The following is a 16,152-nucleotide window of genomic DNA, read 5'->3' as shown; positions in this document are numbered from 1 at the left end:
AATTATCTCCCTGCCATTCTATGACTAATACTGTTTATCTCTCCATAATGAGGACAAGTGATGTTGTTATTAATATAGCCTTACAGAGCTTACTTTCTAACAAACTTATTTTCTCCTCTTTCTTATTGCCTGCCCGGTGCTCCGACAGTTTCAAAGAAAGTGTGGAGAAGTCATCTTACTCCGACTGGCTGATAAATAACAGTATCGCTGAGCTGGTTGCTTCGACAGGCCTTCCTGTGAATGTCAGCGATGCCTACCAGGACCCACGCTTTGACGCTGAGGTAAGAGGAGCCATCTATTTCGAGGTCCTGTTGTCACAATGTTGATGGCTTTTCTGGTTGAGGTGGAGAAGGGATGTCATGCAGAGCCACGGTAACCAAAATAATTGACACTGCTACACCCTCTGTGATCTGGTTCCCAGCATTGCTTGCTGTTGGCCGACTACTGTCTGGGTCTGCCCAGACTTGGGGTGAAATGATGATCCTTAGCCTGACACTCTTTCATAATGGGGCAGACTTGATGTTAAGCTGTGAGATAATAATAAAAATGCATACGTGACATGTTCGTTGGAGATCATAATAAAAGCACCCATATAACATGCTCGTTGGCCAACAGAAGCTAGAATCACTATCATATGTTAAAAATTGCTCCCAATAAACAGGACAGCCCTGGCTGTCCTGGAACTCACTCTGTAGACCAGGCTAGCCTCGAACTCAGAGATGCTGCTGCGTCGTCATCTGTCTCCCAAGTGCTGGGATTAAAGGCATATACCACCATGCTCCCAGCAGTATTTTTAAATTTTAATCTAATCGATTTATTTACATCTCCTGAACAGGGTCTTGTTACATAGCAGTTATCCTGCCTCCACCCGTGGAATGCTGGGAGGGCACACATGAACCACCACAAGTTGTATTTCACAATGATCACCCTGGCTATTGAATAGAGGGCAAATTGCTAGTTAGAAGGACATTTAATATCTGATATGTTAAAAAAAACCTAGGGGTTATTATAGCAGTTCATAGACACTGAGAGCTGATCCATGCTTAGCTGTGTGAGGATGCAACCCTACTGTCTCTCAGACCCCACAGACCATCTTGTGTATAGCTCTTATGGGGACCTGGCGATGTCATGGGAGCAAGAATCTAAATCTGATAAATGACTCACCGGATCGTCTTTGTGTATCTCTGGAGATGTTAAAGCCCCCAATTCCCCATCACTTGGACCAATCCTTTCCCTGGCTCCATTCCCCATGCTGTTTCTCTTCCTCCTGGATTCGGATTCCCATTCTGGAAACTCTTTGATGAACTCCCAGTCTGGGTTGGATACCATCATCTGTCCTAAGGGTGACCACCTTCCAGCTCTCTGCAACGTGAGACACTGTGTTTGAACTCCAGGAAAGCACATAGTCTCATGTGTCTCCACTTCGCTTGTGAGGAAGAGTACCCCAGCACCTGGGTTGTATGGCTGCTGGAGTAAAGACGGCTCACAGGTGTCAGTATTGCATGCTGTAGCGCTGTGCTTGGAGCAGAGAGTGGCGTGGTAAGATTTGTCTCTTGCTATGTCTCTCTTCCTTGATCTGAGAAAGAGCAAGTACTAAAGGAAATACTTCTGGGCATACAACATTATTAAGAAAAGCTCTCAGTATCCTGTGATTGCCACTAATAATAAATGAACAACCCAAGGACTTTGGTTATGCAGAGAATCATAATTGCTAGTTGTTACAAAGACAACATGTTTAATTGGCTGTGGGAGAGACAAGTGGTTCCTGACCTAGATCATATCATAAATTGGTTATGAATTGCTGCTGCTCTGCTCAGAGCTCTGGACCATGGGGAAGATCAAATTCTGGAGAAAAGAAAAAAAACAAATTAAATCATTGCTTTTTTCCCCTGAGTTTCTAGGGTATCTATAAAATGTAAGAGAACATGTGTACACCTATATCTGCTCCCTCCCCTCCCCCCAGATTTAGAAAATATCATTATTTCTGAATGTTTGTATTGATTTTCCCTAGTTCCATCTCCTTATTCCCCACCCCCATGGGTAACCAATTCCAGAATTTGAATTTAGCATTGCTTTGCTGGCCTCTGTAGGTTCATTGCACACATTTAAAGCTCTACCAACTGTGTTTGGATATTGTATCTCTCCGAACTTTAAATTGACTAATATTGTGTGTGTTCACCTATGGCCTTTTGCACTCAGCATTACAGGGCTGATTCTGCCAAATATGAGCATTATATAAAAAAAGTAAGTCTCATTTTGTTTATCCAAAAGGTTTTGTATTAGACCTTTAAGTTCAATGTTTTATTGATCTATCATTTGAATGGTAAATAAATGGGGAGGGTAAACCATCCCATCTGCCCGTTGCTGCTGGTTCCTTTTAATTGATATGACCGATAAAATGAATGAAAAATAAATAAATAAAAAGAAAGACATGACTGCCCCTTGGTGTGTTGGAGGAGGAGGTTTATTATGAATATGAGGGAGAATACAGAAAGGGGCAGAGAGAGACATCTGGGCGAGTTCAGAGTGAACACATTGGGACTCAGCCAAGCCATGTGAGGAGAGAAGGAAGGAAGAACAAGAGAGGAGCTGCCAAGCAAGAGGGGTGGCCTGGGCCAAGAGAGCAAAATGGATAAAAAATGATCCAAATGGCTGGATTATATATGGAAGAGCCAGCTTGGAGAGAGAGAGAGAGAGAGAGAGAGAGAGAGAGAGAGAGAGAGAGAGAGAAACCCTGTACACATATGTACCTGGTATTTGTGGGGGTCAGAAGGGGGTCTAGGATACCCTGGAACCAAAGTTATTGATGGTTGTGAGCTGTCATGTGGGTCGTCTGCAAAAGCAACAAGTGCTCTCAACTGTTGAGCCATCCCCTCTGCCCTTCTCTGGTTGCTTTTAAACCACAGAACAAATTAAAAAGATAATAATGATGCCAAGATGACTGTTGATCCTTTTAATAAGAAATCATTCACTCCATCAAGCTTTGCCATAAAGTCTAAGAGCACGCTGGCTTTCCGATTTCTGTGCCATTCCCACCTTAGGAATGCTTCTGGGAGGCTAGAAACTTGGCCCAAGCATATACAGGAAGTCAAAGATCCTTCTTTTCCAACCTCAGTTTCGTAACTGTTTTTTTTCCTCTTGATACAAAAGATGGCTTTAAGGTGCTGCCAACCTCACTCCAGGTGCTGTCACCTGTTGAGGGGGCTGTAATCTCAACTGGCCACTGCTGGCTATTCTCTTTGTAAGCCTCTTAAATAGTTAATGGAGTTTCCTCTGGTGGAGAACTAGCAGGGGAATCATGGTGATCATGCACCTTTTGTTTGCCTAGAGTCTTTGACTCTCACCAGGGACGCCTGTTGGTCTTGAAAACATATATGTGTTTAAGGCCAAATTTCTTAGGAAGCCATGACAGGATGCTATATAAAATAGTTATAAAGCTGAACAAATGAGCTTTAAAATTTCCAGGTATGATCGTTATAATTATTCTCATGTTTCCAGACTCTGATCCTTGATAACACCTGAAAAAATTATTACTATACATTGACTTTATTTAACTATTGTGTATAAAAACACTCATGTAGATGGATTTTTTTGAGAGCATGTTTTGTATCACCTGTTACATATCTTCTCTTAGGGGATTCGGAGTCTACGTTTTCTTCTAAAGATGTTGAAAGGGATGCTGTGATGTATAGCTCTCCAGAGATGACCACTCAGACAGTTTATAGCTAACTGAAAGTCTTTATTCTAGCTGGCTGGGACTACACTCAAGTAATTATCGACCTAGCTGTAGCCTCAAATATCCAGAGCACAGGGTTTGGAGGGCAGAAACCATGTCCTGGCATTTTGTTCAGCAGCTTCACATGTGTGGGGTGGGGGAGGGTACACTTCTTAAAAGCAAGTTTAGCAGAAGGTAACACAAGCAGTTCGCTGGGGTGGGGGGTTGGGGGAATTCAAACCAACAGGCAGTTTAGCAGATACTAAGATAAATTAACTAGGACTTCCCAGTCTTGAATTTCTAGAATAGAGTTAGGTAAATTTCCATGGGATTCTCCATTAAGATCAAATCCTAGTTAAACCTGAAATGGCCCCGACAAGATGGAGGAAACCTGCCTTGTCTTCTTGCCCTGTCACAAAGCTACATGTGTTGATTTTCTGCTGCTGCATGGTGGATCACGATGACTCAGCAACTAAGAACTCTCACCCTCCATCATGAAGCTTCTGGTGATCAGAAGTCTGGGAATGACATCTCTGGGCTCTTTGCTCAAGATCTCACATGGCTGAAGTCAAGGTGTTAGCTAGAAGGCACTGGTCTTTGCAGACTGATCAGATTGTTGGCAGAATGGAGTTTCTTGCCTGGTACTGGTTATGTCCATGTGTTAGGAGACAGTTTCCTGAGTCCAGTCATCTCAGGAACAAAATCCACTTTGGTGGCAGGAACAAAACTGAGTTCATGTTCCCAGGCCCCAAAACCAACTCCTGTCCTGCTTCTTCAGATGTTCCTTGTTTGTCTGTTAACAAGTAAGGGATGTAAAAGGAAAGCTGCTGTTATCCCATTATCTAAACTGAGGCACATAAATCATGAGCGTGTTGCTTGTCTTGACTTAATTGACTTCATGCACCTTGCCCACTCCTTTGTTCCCTTCACGTTCTAGATTCTAGATCAGAGTCCAGGAGACTGCAAAAGCTGACTCAAGGACCCTGAAACCAGGTGACTCGGCTAAGGCCCAGTCACCAACGTTAACTTGCTTGTTTAACTCCTGTGTCAAAATATGATTGATCAATGCCACAGCTCACCTTGTTCACCCATGGATTGTGTTCTCATCCTTTAAAAATGTTGTAAGATCTTCCTTCTGAAATGCTGTTCAGATCCAGAACTGGCCACCTCCCTGTGTGTGTAGAAAATAAAGCTTTCATTTTAAGCCTGTTTCTGAGGTGAGTTTTCTCAGCTTCCACCCCAAACCCAACACATGGGCTCCAAGAAGTTGCCCTTAGGTCTTGAAGGCGGCCCTCTCAGCTCATCCTTCAAAGCTAACAAGAAGAGCTCACCCTAGGCAGTTGATACAGAAGCAAATATACTGTCAAGAGTGGGGTCACACAATCCCAAGGGTGATTATTGCACCACCTTTGCCAAGGAAGCGACTGTCTTATGTAGGGATTGGTTGTGATGCTTTGATCAGGAATCTGTGTGAATGCTGAAGGTCCTGTTCCCAAATTGGTTCTTGATTGATCGATAAAGTTGTCAGTGGCCAATGGCTGGGCAGAAAAGGCTGGACTTTCAGGTTACCAAAGCTGGGGGTGGGGTGGGGTGGTCATCAGCCATGTGAGACCTTGGGCTGAGTGACATCGGCTGCTCCCCAGGCAGGAGATTAGAAATGCAACTAAGCTGAAGGCAGATGTGGGGTGTTGAGTAAGAAGTAAAGGAAAAGGCATGCTAGCTGCGGGAGGCTTAGAAGAGCCAAGCCTCTGAGCCATAAGGCAGATTAATAATGAGGTGTGTGTGTGCCTGTGCCTGTGTGTGTGTGTGTGTGTGTGTGTGTGTGTGTGTGTGTGTGTGTACGCGCGCGCGCGCGCACGCACCTGTGTGCTGGAACATGTGTGTGTATCTTTCATCCGAGGATCCAAGGGAACCAGGGTAGTGGCTGGTAGTGTGGTCCAACCAGAGCTTAAAGCAAGGTAGTAGAAACTGCATGCTAGATTCTTGAGTTCTTTGTCTATATAAGATATTAGCCCTTTATCAGATGTAGGATTAGTAAAGATCTTTTCCAAATCTGTTGGTTGCCATTTTGTCCTAATGACAGTGTCCTTTGCCTTATAGAAGTTTTGCAATTTTATGAGGTTCCATTTGTCCATTCTCGATCTTAAAGCATAAGCCATTGGTGTTTTGTTCAGAAAAATTTCCCATGTGCCCATGTGTTCAAGGCTCTTCCCCACTTTCTCTTCCATTAGTTTCAGTGTGTCTGGTTTTATGTGGCGGTCCTTGATCCACTTGGACTTGAGCTTTGTACAAGGTGATAAGAATGGATTGATTTGCATTCTTCTACAGACTGACCTCCAGCTGAACCAACACCATTTGTTGAAAATGCTGTCTTTTTTCCACTGGATGGTTTTAGCTCCTTCGTCAAAGATCAAGTGACCATCGTTATGTGGCTTCATTTGTGGGTCTTCAATTTTACTCCATTAATCTACCTGCCTGTCTCTGCACCAATTCCATACATTTTTTTTTATCACTATTGCTCTATAATACAGCTAGCGGTCAGGGATGGTGATTCCCCCAAAAGTTCTTTTATTGTTGAGGATATTTTTGGCTATCCAAAATTATTCCAAATGAATTTGCAAATAGCTCTTTCAACTCTATGAAGAATTGACTTGGAATTTTGATGGGGATTGCATTGAATCTGTACTCCAGAGAATCAAATAACCCTTTTTAAAAAGGGGCTACAGAGCTAAACAAAGTATTCTCAACTGAGGAATATCAAATGGCTGAGAAGCACCTAAAGAAATGTTCAACATCCTTAGTCATCAGGGAAATGCAAATCAAAACAACTCTGAGATTCCACCTCATACCAGTCAGAATGGCTAAGATCAAAAACTCATGTGACAGCAGATGCTGGCGAGGATGTGGAGAAAGAGGAACACTCCTCCATTGCTGGTGGGATTGCAAGCTGGTACAACCACTCTGAAAATCAGTCTAGTGGTTCCTCAGAAAATGGGCATAGTACTACCTGAGCTATACCACTACTGGGCATATACCCAAAAGATGCTTCAACATATAACAAGGACACATGCTCCACTATGTTCATAGCAGCCTTATTTATTTATTTATTTATTTTTGAATTTTTGCCGTCTTTTTTTTTTTTTAATTAACTTGAGTATTTCTTATATACATTTCGAGTGTTATTCCCTTTCCCGGTTTCCGGGCAAACATCCCCCTCCCCCCTCCCCTTCCTTATGGGTGTTCCCCTCCCAACCCTCCCCCCATTGCCGCCCTCCCCCCAACAGTCTAGTTCACTGGGGGTTCAGTCTTAGCAGGACCCAGGGCTTCCCCTTCCACTGGTGCTCTTACTAGGATATTCATTGCTACCTATGGGGTCAGAGTCCAGGGTCAGTCCATGTATAGTCTTTAGGTAGTGGCTTAGTCCCTGGAAGCTCTGGTTGCTTGGCATTGTTGTACTTTTGGGGTCTTGAGCCCCTTCAAGCTCTTCCAGTTCTTTCTCTGATTCCTTCAATAGGGGACCTATTCTCAGTTCAGTGGTTTGCTGCTGGCATTCGCCTCTATATTTGCAGTATTCTGGCTGTGTCTCTCAGGAGCGATCTACATCCGGCTCCTGTCGGTCTGCACTTCTTTGCTTCATCCATCTTGTCTAATTGGGTGGCTGTATATGTATGGGCCACATGTGGGGCAGGCTCTGAATGGGTGTTCCTTCAGTCTCTGTTTTAATCTTTGCCTCTCCCTTCCCTGCCAAGGGTATTCTTTTTCCTCATTTAAAGAAGGAGTGAAGCATTCACATTTTGATCATCCGTCTTGAGTTTCGTTTGTTCTAGGGATCTAGGGTAATTCAAGCATTTGGGCTAATAGCCACTTATCAATGAGTGCATACCATGTATGTCTTTCTGTGATTGGGTTAGCTCACTCAGGATGATATTTTCCAGTTCCAACCATTTGCCTACGAATTTCATAAACTCGTTGTTTTTGATAGCTGAGTAATATTCCATTGTGTAGATGTACCACATTTTCTGTATCCATTCCTCTGTTGAAGGGCATCTGGGTTCTTTCCATTTTCTGGCTATTATAAATAAGGCTGCGATGAACATAGTGGAGCACGTGTCTCTTTTATATGTTGAGGCATCTTTTGGGTATATGCCCAAGAGAGGTATAGATGGATCCTCAGGCAGTTCAATGTCCAATTTTCTGAGGAACCTCCAGACTGATTTCCAGAATGGTTTTACCAGTCTGCAATCCCACCAACAATGGAGGAGTGTTCCTCTTTCTCCACATCCTCGCCAGCATCTGCTGTCACCTGAGTTTTTGATCTTAGCCAATCGCACTGGTGTGAGGTGAAATCTCAGGGTTGTTTTGATTTGCATTTCCCTTATGACTAAAGATGTTGAACATTTCTTTAGGTGTTTCTCAGCCATTCGGCATTCCTCAGCTGTGAATTCTTTGTTTAGCTCTGAACCCCATTTTTTAATAGGGTTATTTGTTTCCCTGCGGTCTAACTTCTTGAGTTCTTTGTATATTTTGGATATAAGGCCTCTATCTGTTGTAGGATTGGTAAAGATCTTTTCCCAATCTGTTGGTTGCCGTTTTGTCCTAACCACAGTGTCCTTTGCCTTACAGAAGCTTTGCAGTTTTATGAGATCCCATTTGTCGATTCTTGATCTTAGAGCATAAGCCATTGGTGTTTTGTTCAGGAAATTTTTTCCAGTGCCCATGTGTTCCAGATGCTTCCCTAGTTTTTCTTCTATTAGTTTGAGTGTGTCTGGTTTGATGTGGAGGTCCTTGATCCACTTGGACTTAAGCTTTGTACAGGGTGATAAGCATGGATCGATCTGCATTCTTCTACATGTTGCCCTCCAGTTGAACCAGCACCATTTGCTGAAAATGCTATCTTTTTTCCATTGGATGGTTTTGGCTCCTTTATCAAAAATCAAGTGACCATAGGTGTGTGGGTTCATTTCTGGGTCTTCAATTCTATTCCATTGGTCTATCTGTCTGTCTCTGTACCAATACCATGCAGTTTTTATCACTATTGCTCTGTAATACTGCTTGAGTTCAGGGATAGTGATTCCCCCTGAAGTCCTTTTATTGTTGAGGATAGCTTTAGCTATCCTGGGTTTTTTGTTATTCCAGATGAATTTGCAAATTGTTCTGTCTAACTCTTTGAAGAATTGGATTGGTATTTTGATGGGGATTGCATTGAATCTGTAGATTGCTTTTGGTAAAATGGCCATTTTTACTATATTAATCCTGCCAATCCATGAGCATGGGAGATCTTTCCATCTTCTGAGGTCCTCTTCAATTTCTTTCCTCAGTGTCTTGAAGTTCTTATTGTACAGATCTTTTACTTGCTTGGTTAAAGTCACACCGAGGTACTTTATATTATTTGGGTCTATTATGAAGGGTGTCGTTTCCCTAATTTCTTTTTTTTTTTTTTTTGATTCTTTTTTTCGGAGCTGGGGACCGAACCCAGGGCCTTGCGCTTCCTAGGTAAGCGCTCTACCACTGAGCTAAATCCCCAGCCCCATCCCTAATTTCTTTCTCGGCTTGTTTCTCTTTTGTATAGAGGAAGGCAACTGATTTATTTGAGTTAATTTTATACCCAGCCACTTTGCTGAAGTTGTTTATCAGCTTTAGTAGTTCTCTGGTGGAACTTTTGGGATCACTTAAATATACTATCATGTCATCTGCAAATAGTGATATTTTGACCTCTTCTTTTCCGATCTGTATCCCTTTGATCTCCTTTTGTTGTCTGATTGCTCTGGCTAGAACTTCAAGAACTATATTGAATAAGTAGGGAGAGAGTGGGCAGCCTTGTCTAGTCCCTGATTTTAGTGGGATTGCTTCAAGTTTCTCTCCATTTAGTTTAATGTTAGCAACTGGTTTGCTGTATATGGCTTTTACTATGTTTAGGTATGGGCCTTGAATTCCTATTCTTTCCAGGACTTTTATCATGAAGGGGTGTTGAATTTTGTCAAATGCTTTCTTAGCATCTAATGAAATGATCATGTGGTTCTGTTCTTTCAGTTTGTTTATATAATGGATCACATTGATGGTTTTCCGTATATTAAACCATCCCTGCATGCCTGGGATGAAGCCTACTTGATCATGGTGGATGATTGTTTTGATGTGCTCTTGAATTCGGTTTGCCAGAATTTTATTGAGTATTTTTGCGTCGATATTCATAAGGGAAATTGGTCTGAAGTTCTCTTTCTTTGTTGTGTCTTTGTGTGGTTTAGGTATAAGAGTAATTGTGGCTTCGTAGAAGGAATTCGGTAGGGCTCCATCTGTTTCAATTTAGTGGAATAGTTTGGATAATATTGGTATGAGGTCTTCTATGAAGGTTTGATAGAATTCTGCACTAAACCCGTCTGGACCTGGGCTCTTTTTGGTTGGGAGACCTTTAATGACTGCTTCTATTTCCTTAGGAGTTATGGGGTTGTTTAACTGGTTTATCTGTTCCTGATTTAACTTCGATACCTGGTATCTGTCTAGGAAATTGTCCATTTCCTGAAGATTTTCAAATTTTGTTAAATATAGGTTTTTATAGTAAGATCTGATGATTTTTTGAATTTCCTCCGAATCTGTAGTTATGTCTCCCTTTTCATTTCTGATTTTGTTAATTTGGACACACTCTCTGTGTCCTCTCGTTAGTCTGGCTAAGGGTTTATCTATCTTGTTGATTTTCTCAAAGAACCAACTTTTGGTTCTGTTGATTCTTTCTATGGTCCTTTTTGTTTCTACTTGGTTGATTTCAGCTCTGAGTTTGATTATTTCCTGCCTTCTACTCCTCCTGGGTGTATTTGCTTCTTTTTGTTCTAGAGCTTTTAGGTGTGCTGTCAAGCTGCTGACATATGCTCTTTCCTGTTTCTTTCTGCAGGCACTCAGCGCTATGAGTTTTCCTCTTAGAACAGCTTTCATTGTGTCCCATAAGTTTGAGTATGTTGTATCTTCATTTTCATTAAATTCTAAAAAGTTTTTAATTTCTTTCTTTATTTCTTCCTTGACCAGGTTATCATTGAGTAGAGCATTGTTCAATTTCCACGTATATGTGGGCATTCTTCCCTTATTGTTATTGAAGACCAGTTTTAGGCCGTGGTGGTCCGATAGCACGCATGGGATTATTTCTATCTTTCTGTACCTGTTGAGGCCCGTTTTTTGACCAATTATATGGTCAATTTTGGAGAAAGTACCATGAGGAGCTGAGAAGAAGGTATATCCTTTTGCTTTAGGATAGAATGTTCTATAAATATCCGTTAAGTCCATTTGGCTCATGACTTCTCTTAGTCTGTCTACATCACTGTTTAATTTCTGTTTCCATGATCTGTCCATTGATGAGAGTGGGGTGTTGAAATCTCCCACTATTATTGTGTGAGGTGCAATGTGTGTTTTGAGCTTTAGTAAGGTTTCTTTTACGTATGTAGGTGCCCTTGTATTTGGGGCATAGATATTTAGGATTGAGAGTTCATCTTGGTTGATTTTTCCTTTGATGAATATGAAGTGTCCTTCCTTATCTTTTTTGATGACTTTTAGTTGGAAATTGATTTTATTTGATATTAGAATGGCTACTCCAGCTTGCTTCTTCTGACCATTTGCTTGGAAAGTTGTTTTCCAGCATTTCACTCTGAGGTAGTGTCTGTCTTTGTCTCTGAGGTGTGTTTCCTGTAGGCAGCAGAATGCAGGGTCCTCGTTGCGTATCCAGTTTGTTAATCTATGTCTTTTTATTGGGGAGTTGAGGCCATTGATATTGAGAGATATTAAGGAATAGTGATTATTGCTTCCCGTTATATTCATATTTGGATGTGAGGTTATGTTTGTGTGCTTTCATTCTCTTTGTTTTGTTGCCAAGACGATTAGTTTCTTGCTTCTTCTAGAGTATAGCTTGCCTCCTTATGTTGGGCTTTACCATTTATTATCCTTTGTAGTGCTGGATTTGTAGAAAGATATTGTGTAAATTTGGTTTTGTCATGGAATATCTTGGTTTTTCCATCAATGTTAATTGAGAGTTTTGCTGGATACAGTAACCTGGGCTGGCATTTGTGTTCTCTTAGGGTCTGTATAACATCAGTCCAGGATCTTCTGGCCTTCATAGTTTCTGGCGAGAAGTCTGGTGTGATTCTGATAGGTCTCCCTTTATATGTTACTTGACCTTTTTCCCTTACTGCTTTTAATATTCTTTCTTTATTTTGTGCGTTTGGTGTTTTGACAATTATGTGACGGGAGGTGTTTCTTTTCTGGTCCAATCTATTTGGAGTTCTGTAGGCTTCTTGTATGTCTATGGGTATCTCTTTTTTTAGGTTAGGGAAGTTTTCTTCTATGATTTTGTTGAAGATATTTACTGGTCCTTTGAGCTGGGAGTCTTCACTCTCTTCTATACCTATTATCCTTAGGTTTGATCTTCTCATTGAGTCCTGGATTTCCTGTATGTTTTGGACCAGTAGCTTTTTCCGCTTTACATTATCTTTGACAGTTGAGTCAATGATTTCTATGGAATCTTCTGCTCCTGAGATTCTCTCTTCCATCTCTTGTATTCTGTTGGTGAAGCTTGTATCTACAGCTCCTTGTCTCTTCTTTTGGTTTTCTATATCCAGGGTTGTTTCCATGTGTTCTTTCTTGATTGCTTCTATTTCCATTTTTAATTCCTTCAACTGTTTGATTGTGTTTTCCTGGAATTCTTTCAGGGATTTTTGCGATTCCTCTCTGTAGGCTTTTACTTGTTTATTAATGTTTTCCTGTGCTTCCCTAAGTGTGTTCATGTCTTTCTTGAAGTCCTCCAGCATCATGATCAAATATGATTTTGAAACTAGATCTTGCTTTTCTGGTGTGTTTGGATATTCCATGTTTGTTTTGGTGGGAGAATTGGGCTCCGATGATGCCATGTAGTCTTGGTTTCTGTTGCTTGGGTTCCTGCGCTTGCCTCTCGCCATCAGATTATCTCTAGTGTTACTTTGTTCTGCTATTTCTGACAGTGGCTAGACTGTCCTATAAGCCTGTGTGTCAGGAGTGCTGTAGACCTGTTTTCCTCTCTTTCAGTCAGTTATGGGGACAGAGTGTTCTGCTTTCAGGCGTGTAGTTTTTCCTCTCTACAGGTCTTCAGCTGTTCCTGTGGGCCTGTGTCTTGAGTTCACCAGGCAGCTTTCTTGCAGCAGAAAATTTGGTCTTACCTGTGGTCCCGAGGCTCAGGTTTGCTCGTGGGGTCCTGCCCAGGGGCTCTCTGCAGCGGCAGCAACCAGGAAGACCTGTGCCGCCCCTTCCGGGAGCTTCAGTGCACCAGGGTTCCAGATGGTCTTTGGCTTTTTCCTCTGGCGTCCGAGATGTGTGTGCAGGGAGCAGTCTCTTCTGGTTTCCCAGGCTTGTCTGCCTCTCTGAAGGTTTAGCTCTCCCTCCCACGGGACTTGGGTGCAGAGAACTGTTTATCCGGTCTGTTTCCTTCAGGGTCCGGCGGTGTCTCTGGCAGGGGTCCTGCCGCTCCCCCACGGGAGCCCAGAGGCCTTATACAGTTTCCTCTTGGGCCAGGGATGTGGGCAGGGGTGAGCAGTGTTGGTGGTCTCTTCCGCTCTGCAGCCTCAGGAGTGCCCACCTGACCAGGCGGTTGGGTCTCTCTCTCACCGGGTCTCAGCAGCCTTATTTATAATAGTCAGCAGCTGGAAAGAACCCAGATGTCCTTCGACAGAGGAATAGATACCAAAAATGATACATTTACATTTACACAATGGAATATTACTCAGCTATCAAAAACAATGACTTTATGAAATTCTTAGGCAAATGGATGGAACTTGAAAATATCATCCTGAGTGAGGTAACCCAATCACAAAAGAACACAAATGATATGCACTCACTGATAAGTGGATATTAGCCCAAAAGCTCAGAATACCCAAGATACAATTCATAGACCACATGAAGCTCAAGAATAAGGAAGACCAAAGTGTGGATGCTTCAGACCTTCTTAGAAGAGGGAACAAAAGCACTCATAGGAAGAGATATGGAGACAAATGTGTAGGCCATCCAGAGACTGCCCCACATGGGGATACAGCCCATATACAGCCACCAAATCCAGACACTATTGCGGATGCCAAGAAGTGCATGCTGACAGGGGCCTGATATAGCTGTCTGCTGAGAGGCTCTGCCAGAGCCTGACAAATACAGAGGCGAGTGCTCGTAGCCAGCCATTAAACTGAGAACAAGGGCTCCAATGGAGAAGTTAGAGAAAGGACTGAAGGAGCCGAAGGGGTTTGCAACCCCATAAGAAGAACACAGTATCAATCAACCAGTCCCACCAGAGCTCCCATGGACTAAACTACCATCCCAAGAGAACACAGGGATGGACTTATGGCTCCATTCGCATATATAGCAGAGGATGGCCTTATCGGGCATCAGTGGGAGGAGAGGCCCTTGGTCCTGTCAAGGCTCAATGCCCCAGTGTAGGGGAATGTCAGGGTGGGCAGGTAGGAGGTAGTGGGTGGGTGGGTGAGGGAGCACCCTCATAGAAGAGGGGGGGGATGGGATAGCAGGTTTCTGAAGGGGAAACTGGGAAGTGGGATAACATTTAAAATGTAAACAAAAATGCAATTAAAAAACATGAAAAAAGCATGAGAAATACATGCTACAGTCATATATTCGTGAACTTCTCTTTATTTGGGGAGGAGAGAGATATATAAGGCCTGTACAAAGCTGGGAGAGAAGATGGTATCGGGGAGATATTTTAAAGCCTATTCAAAATGAGTCCATACAAAAATCCCCTATTCCATAAAGCAACTTATATGTCCTGGTAAGAAAAAATTCCATGAGAAATACAGGCACAGAGAAGTACTTATCGAGTAGTATATACAGGTGTATGTAGATATGGACACCTTGTTTCCTAATGAATACCTGAGATGGAACATGTCCAAACAGCCTAGAACTTTCCCCCATACCTGTGTGTCTGTGTTTCTCAATCTCTGTGAAGGTAATTCAGTTCTTCCTAATGCTTCCATGAAGGGTTTCACAGGCACGGCGCTGCCTTTCCCTCTCGCTCTACATCTGATTCATAAAGAGGTGCAGCTGGTCCTGTCCGTCAGATTTATTTAGAAAATGACGGCTTCTCCCCACTCAGCTGTTCTCACTTCATTGTGGCGGTCCTAGATACCATCAGCTCCAGGCTCGTCCATAACCTCGGCCTCCTAATCTGACTCCGCTTCCAGCCTCCTGCTCAACTCTGTGGTTCATTCTCCTCACATCTGCTACTTTTACCTCTTATATCATAGCTTTTCAAAGTCTCCTGTGAGAGAAAAAGCCAAAGACCAATGTCTCAGAGGTCTGTAGCACCCATGTGACCTGGTACACCACTGTCTACCCCTAGAGTCTACCTTGCTAATACCATTGTAGCTACACTTGTTGCCATGTTCCCGGAAAATGCCACTCACACACCCAGTGCCTTAGGGTCTTTGCACTGTCATTTCCTCAGGTGAGACTCTGATATTCTTTGCCCTTCTTACTTTATTATTTTTTCCAAATAATCTTAACACTTTCTAATGTGTAATTTGCTTTTGTGTTTTTTCATCTTTCTTGTGTTAACTTTTCCTGGGGAGACATGGTATCTATTTATCCCTTATAGAGCATCAGTAACAGACTAATGACATGACTCTAACCAAGGCTAACTGGGTGAAAACAGTTTATTCTAGTTACGTGGGAGAGCATAGACAACATAAAGGCTGCTATCCTATTGAAGGAGAGTCCCCTCAGAGCAACACTGAAGAAAGTCCCCCTCACTACATCACTGAAGACGTCTCCTTCACTCCAGCTTATATATCCTTGAAAACAAGAGGGCCCTCAATTATCTAATGGGTTACCTCATGAGCCATCTTACAGGCTATTCATGAGCCTCTCCTATGCCCTTTACATGAGTCTCATGTGGGTAACTGGAACTGCTTTGATTCCAAGATGGCCGAAGCTATGGCATGCCCAGAGGCCAGCATTCCACAGTGGCCTATTACTAGAACGTAAATGCTTTGAGGGTGAGAAATCTTTTCACTTTTGTTCACTTATGTACTCATAACTAGAACTGTGTTTTGTGCATAGTAAACATTGTCGTTGGTATTGTTCAGTACTGTGTGTTGTTTGAGTCTACTATAGAATGTCAAATACATTGCGTGTGGACATGTGAACAACTATATATTTGTAAAAGATAAGGACGGCATTGTTCCAAGCTCTTAACCACGATTATCTCTAGAGATGATAAAATTAGAGCTTTTAGTTTCATTGTTGCTTTAACATTTTTGCATGTTCATATTACTTTTATGACCTGCAAGATTATAGTTATTAAAGTCTTATAATCTTTATGATTTAAATGAAATTTTACCAAGGTACTGAGAGCTTTCTGAAAATTATTTTAAAAATGATTCAGGGATTTTAAAATGTGAGTAGAAGTAAAATAACGTATCTAGATAGTTTCTTTT

At 42.2% G+C, this 16,152-nt stretch overlaps 1 protein-coding gene across 3 annotated transcripts in view; it reads left to right on the top strand.

Annotated features, from left to right (window-relative positions):
• Pde11a (phosphodiesterase 11A) overlaps positions 1 to 16,152 on the top strand; it is a 383,576-nt gene that overhangs the window by 200,461 nt on the left and 166,963 nt on the right. For all 3 annotated transcript variants that reach the window (NM_001127480.2, NM_080893.2, NM_001127481.3), the window contains one exon: positions 149 to 281. In NM_001127480.2, coding sequence (NP_001120952.1) covers positions 149 to 281 — 133 coding nt within the window. The remainder of the gene's footprint in view (positions 1 to 148; positions 282 to 16,152) is intronic.

This window comes from Rattus norvegicus, chromosome 3, assembly GCF_036323735.1.
Source record: "Rattus norvegicus strain BN/NHsdMcwi chromosome 3, GRCr8, whole genome shotgun sequence".
Taxonomy (NCBI): domain Eukaryota; kingdom Metazoa; phylum Chordata; class Mammalia; order Rodentia; family Muridae; genus Rattus; species Rattus norvegicus.
This window is presented reverse-complemented; position numbering and strand designations above follow the sequence as displayed.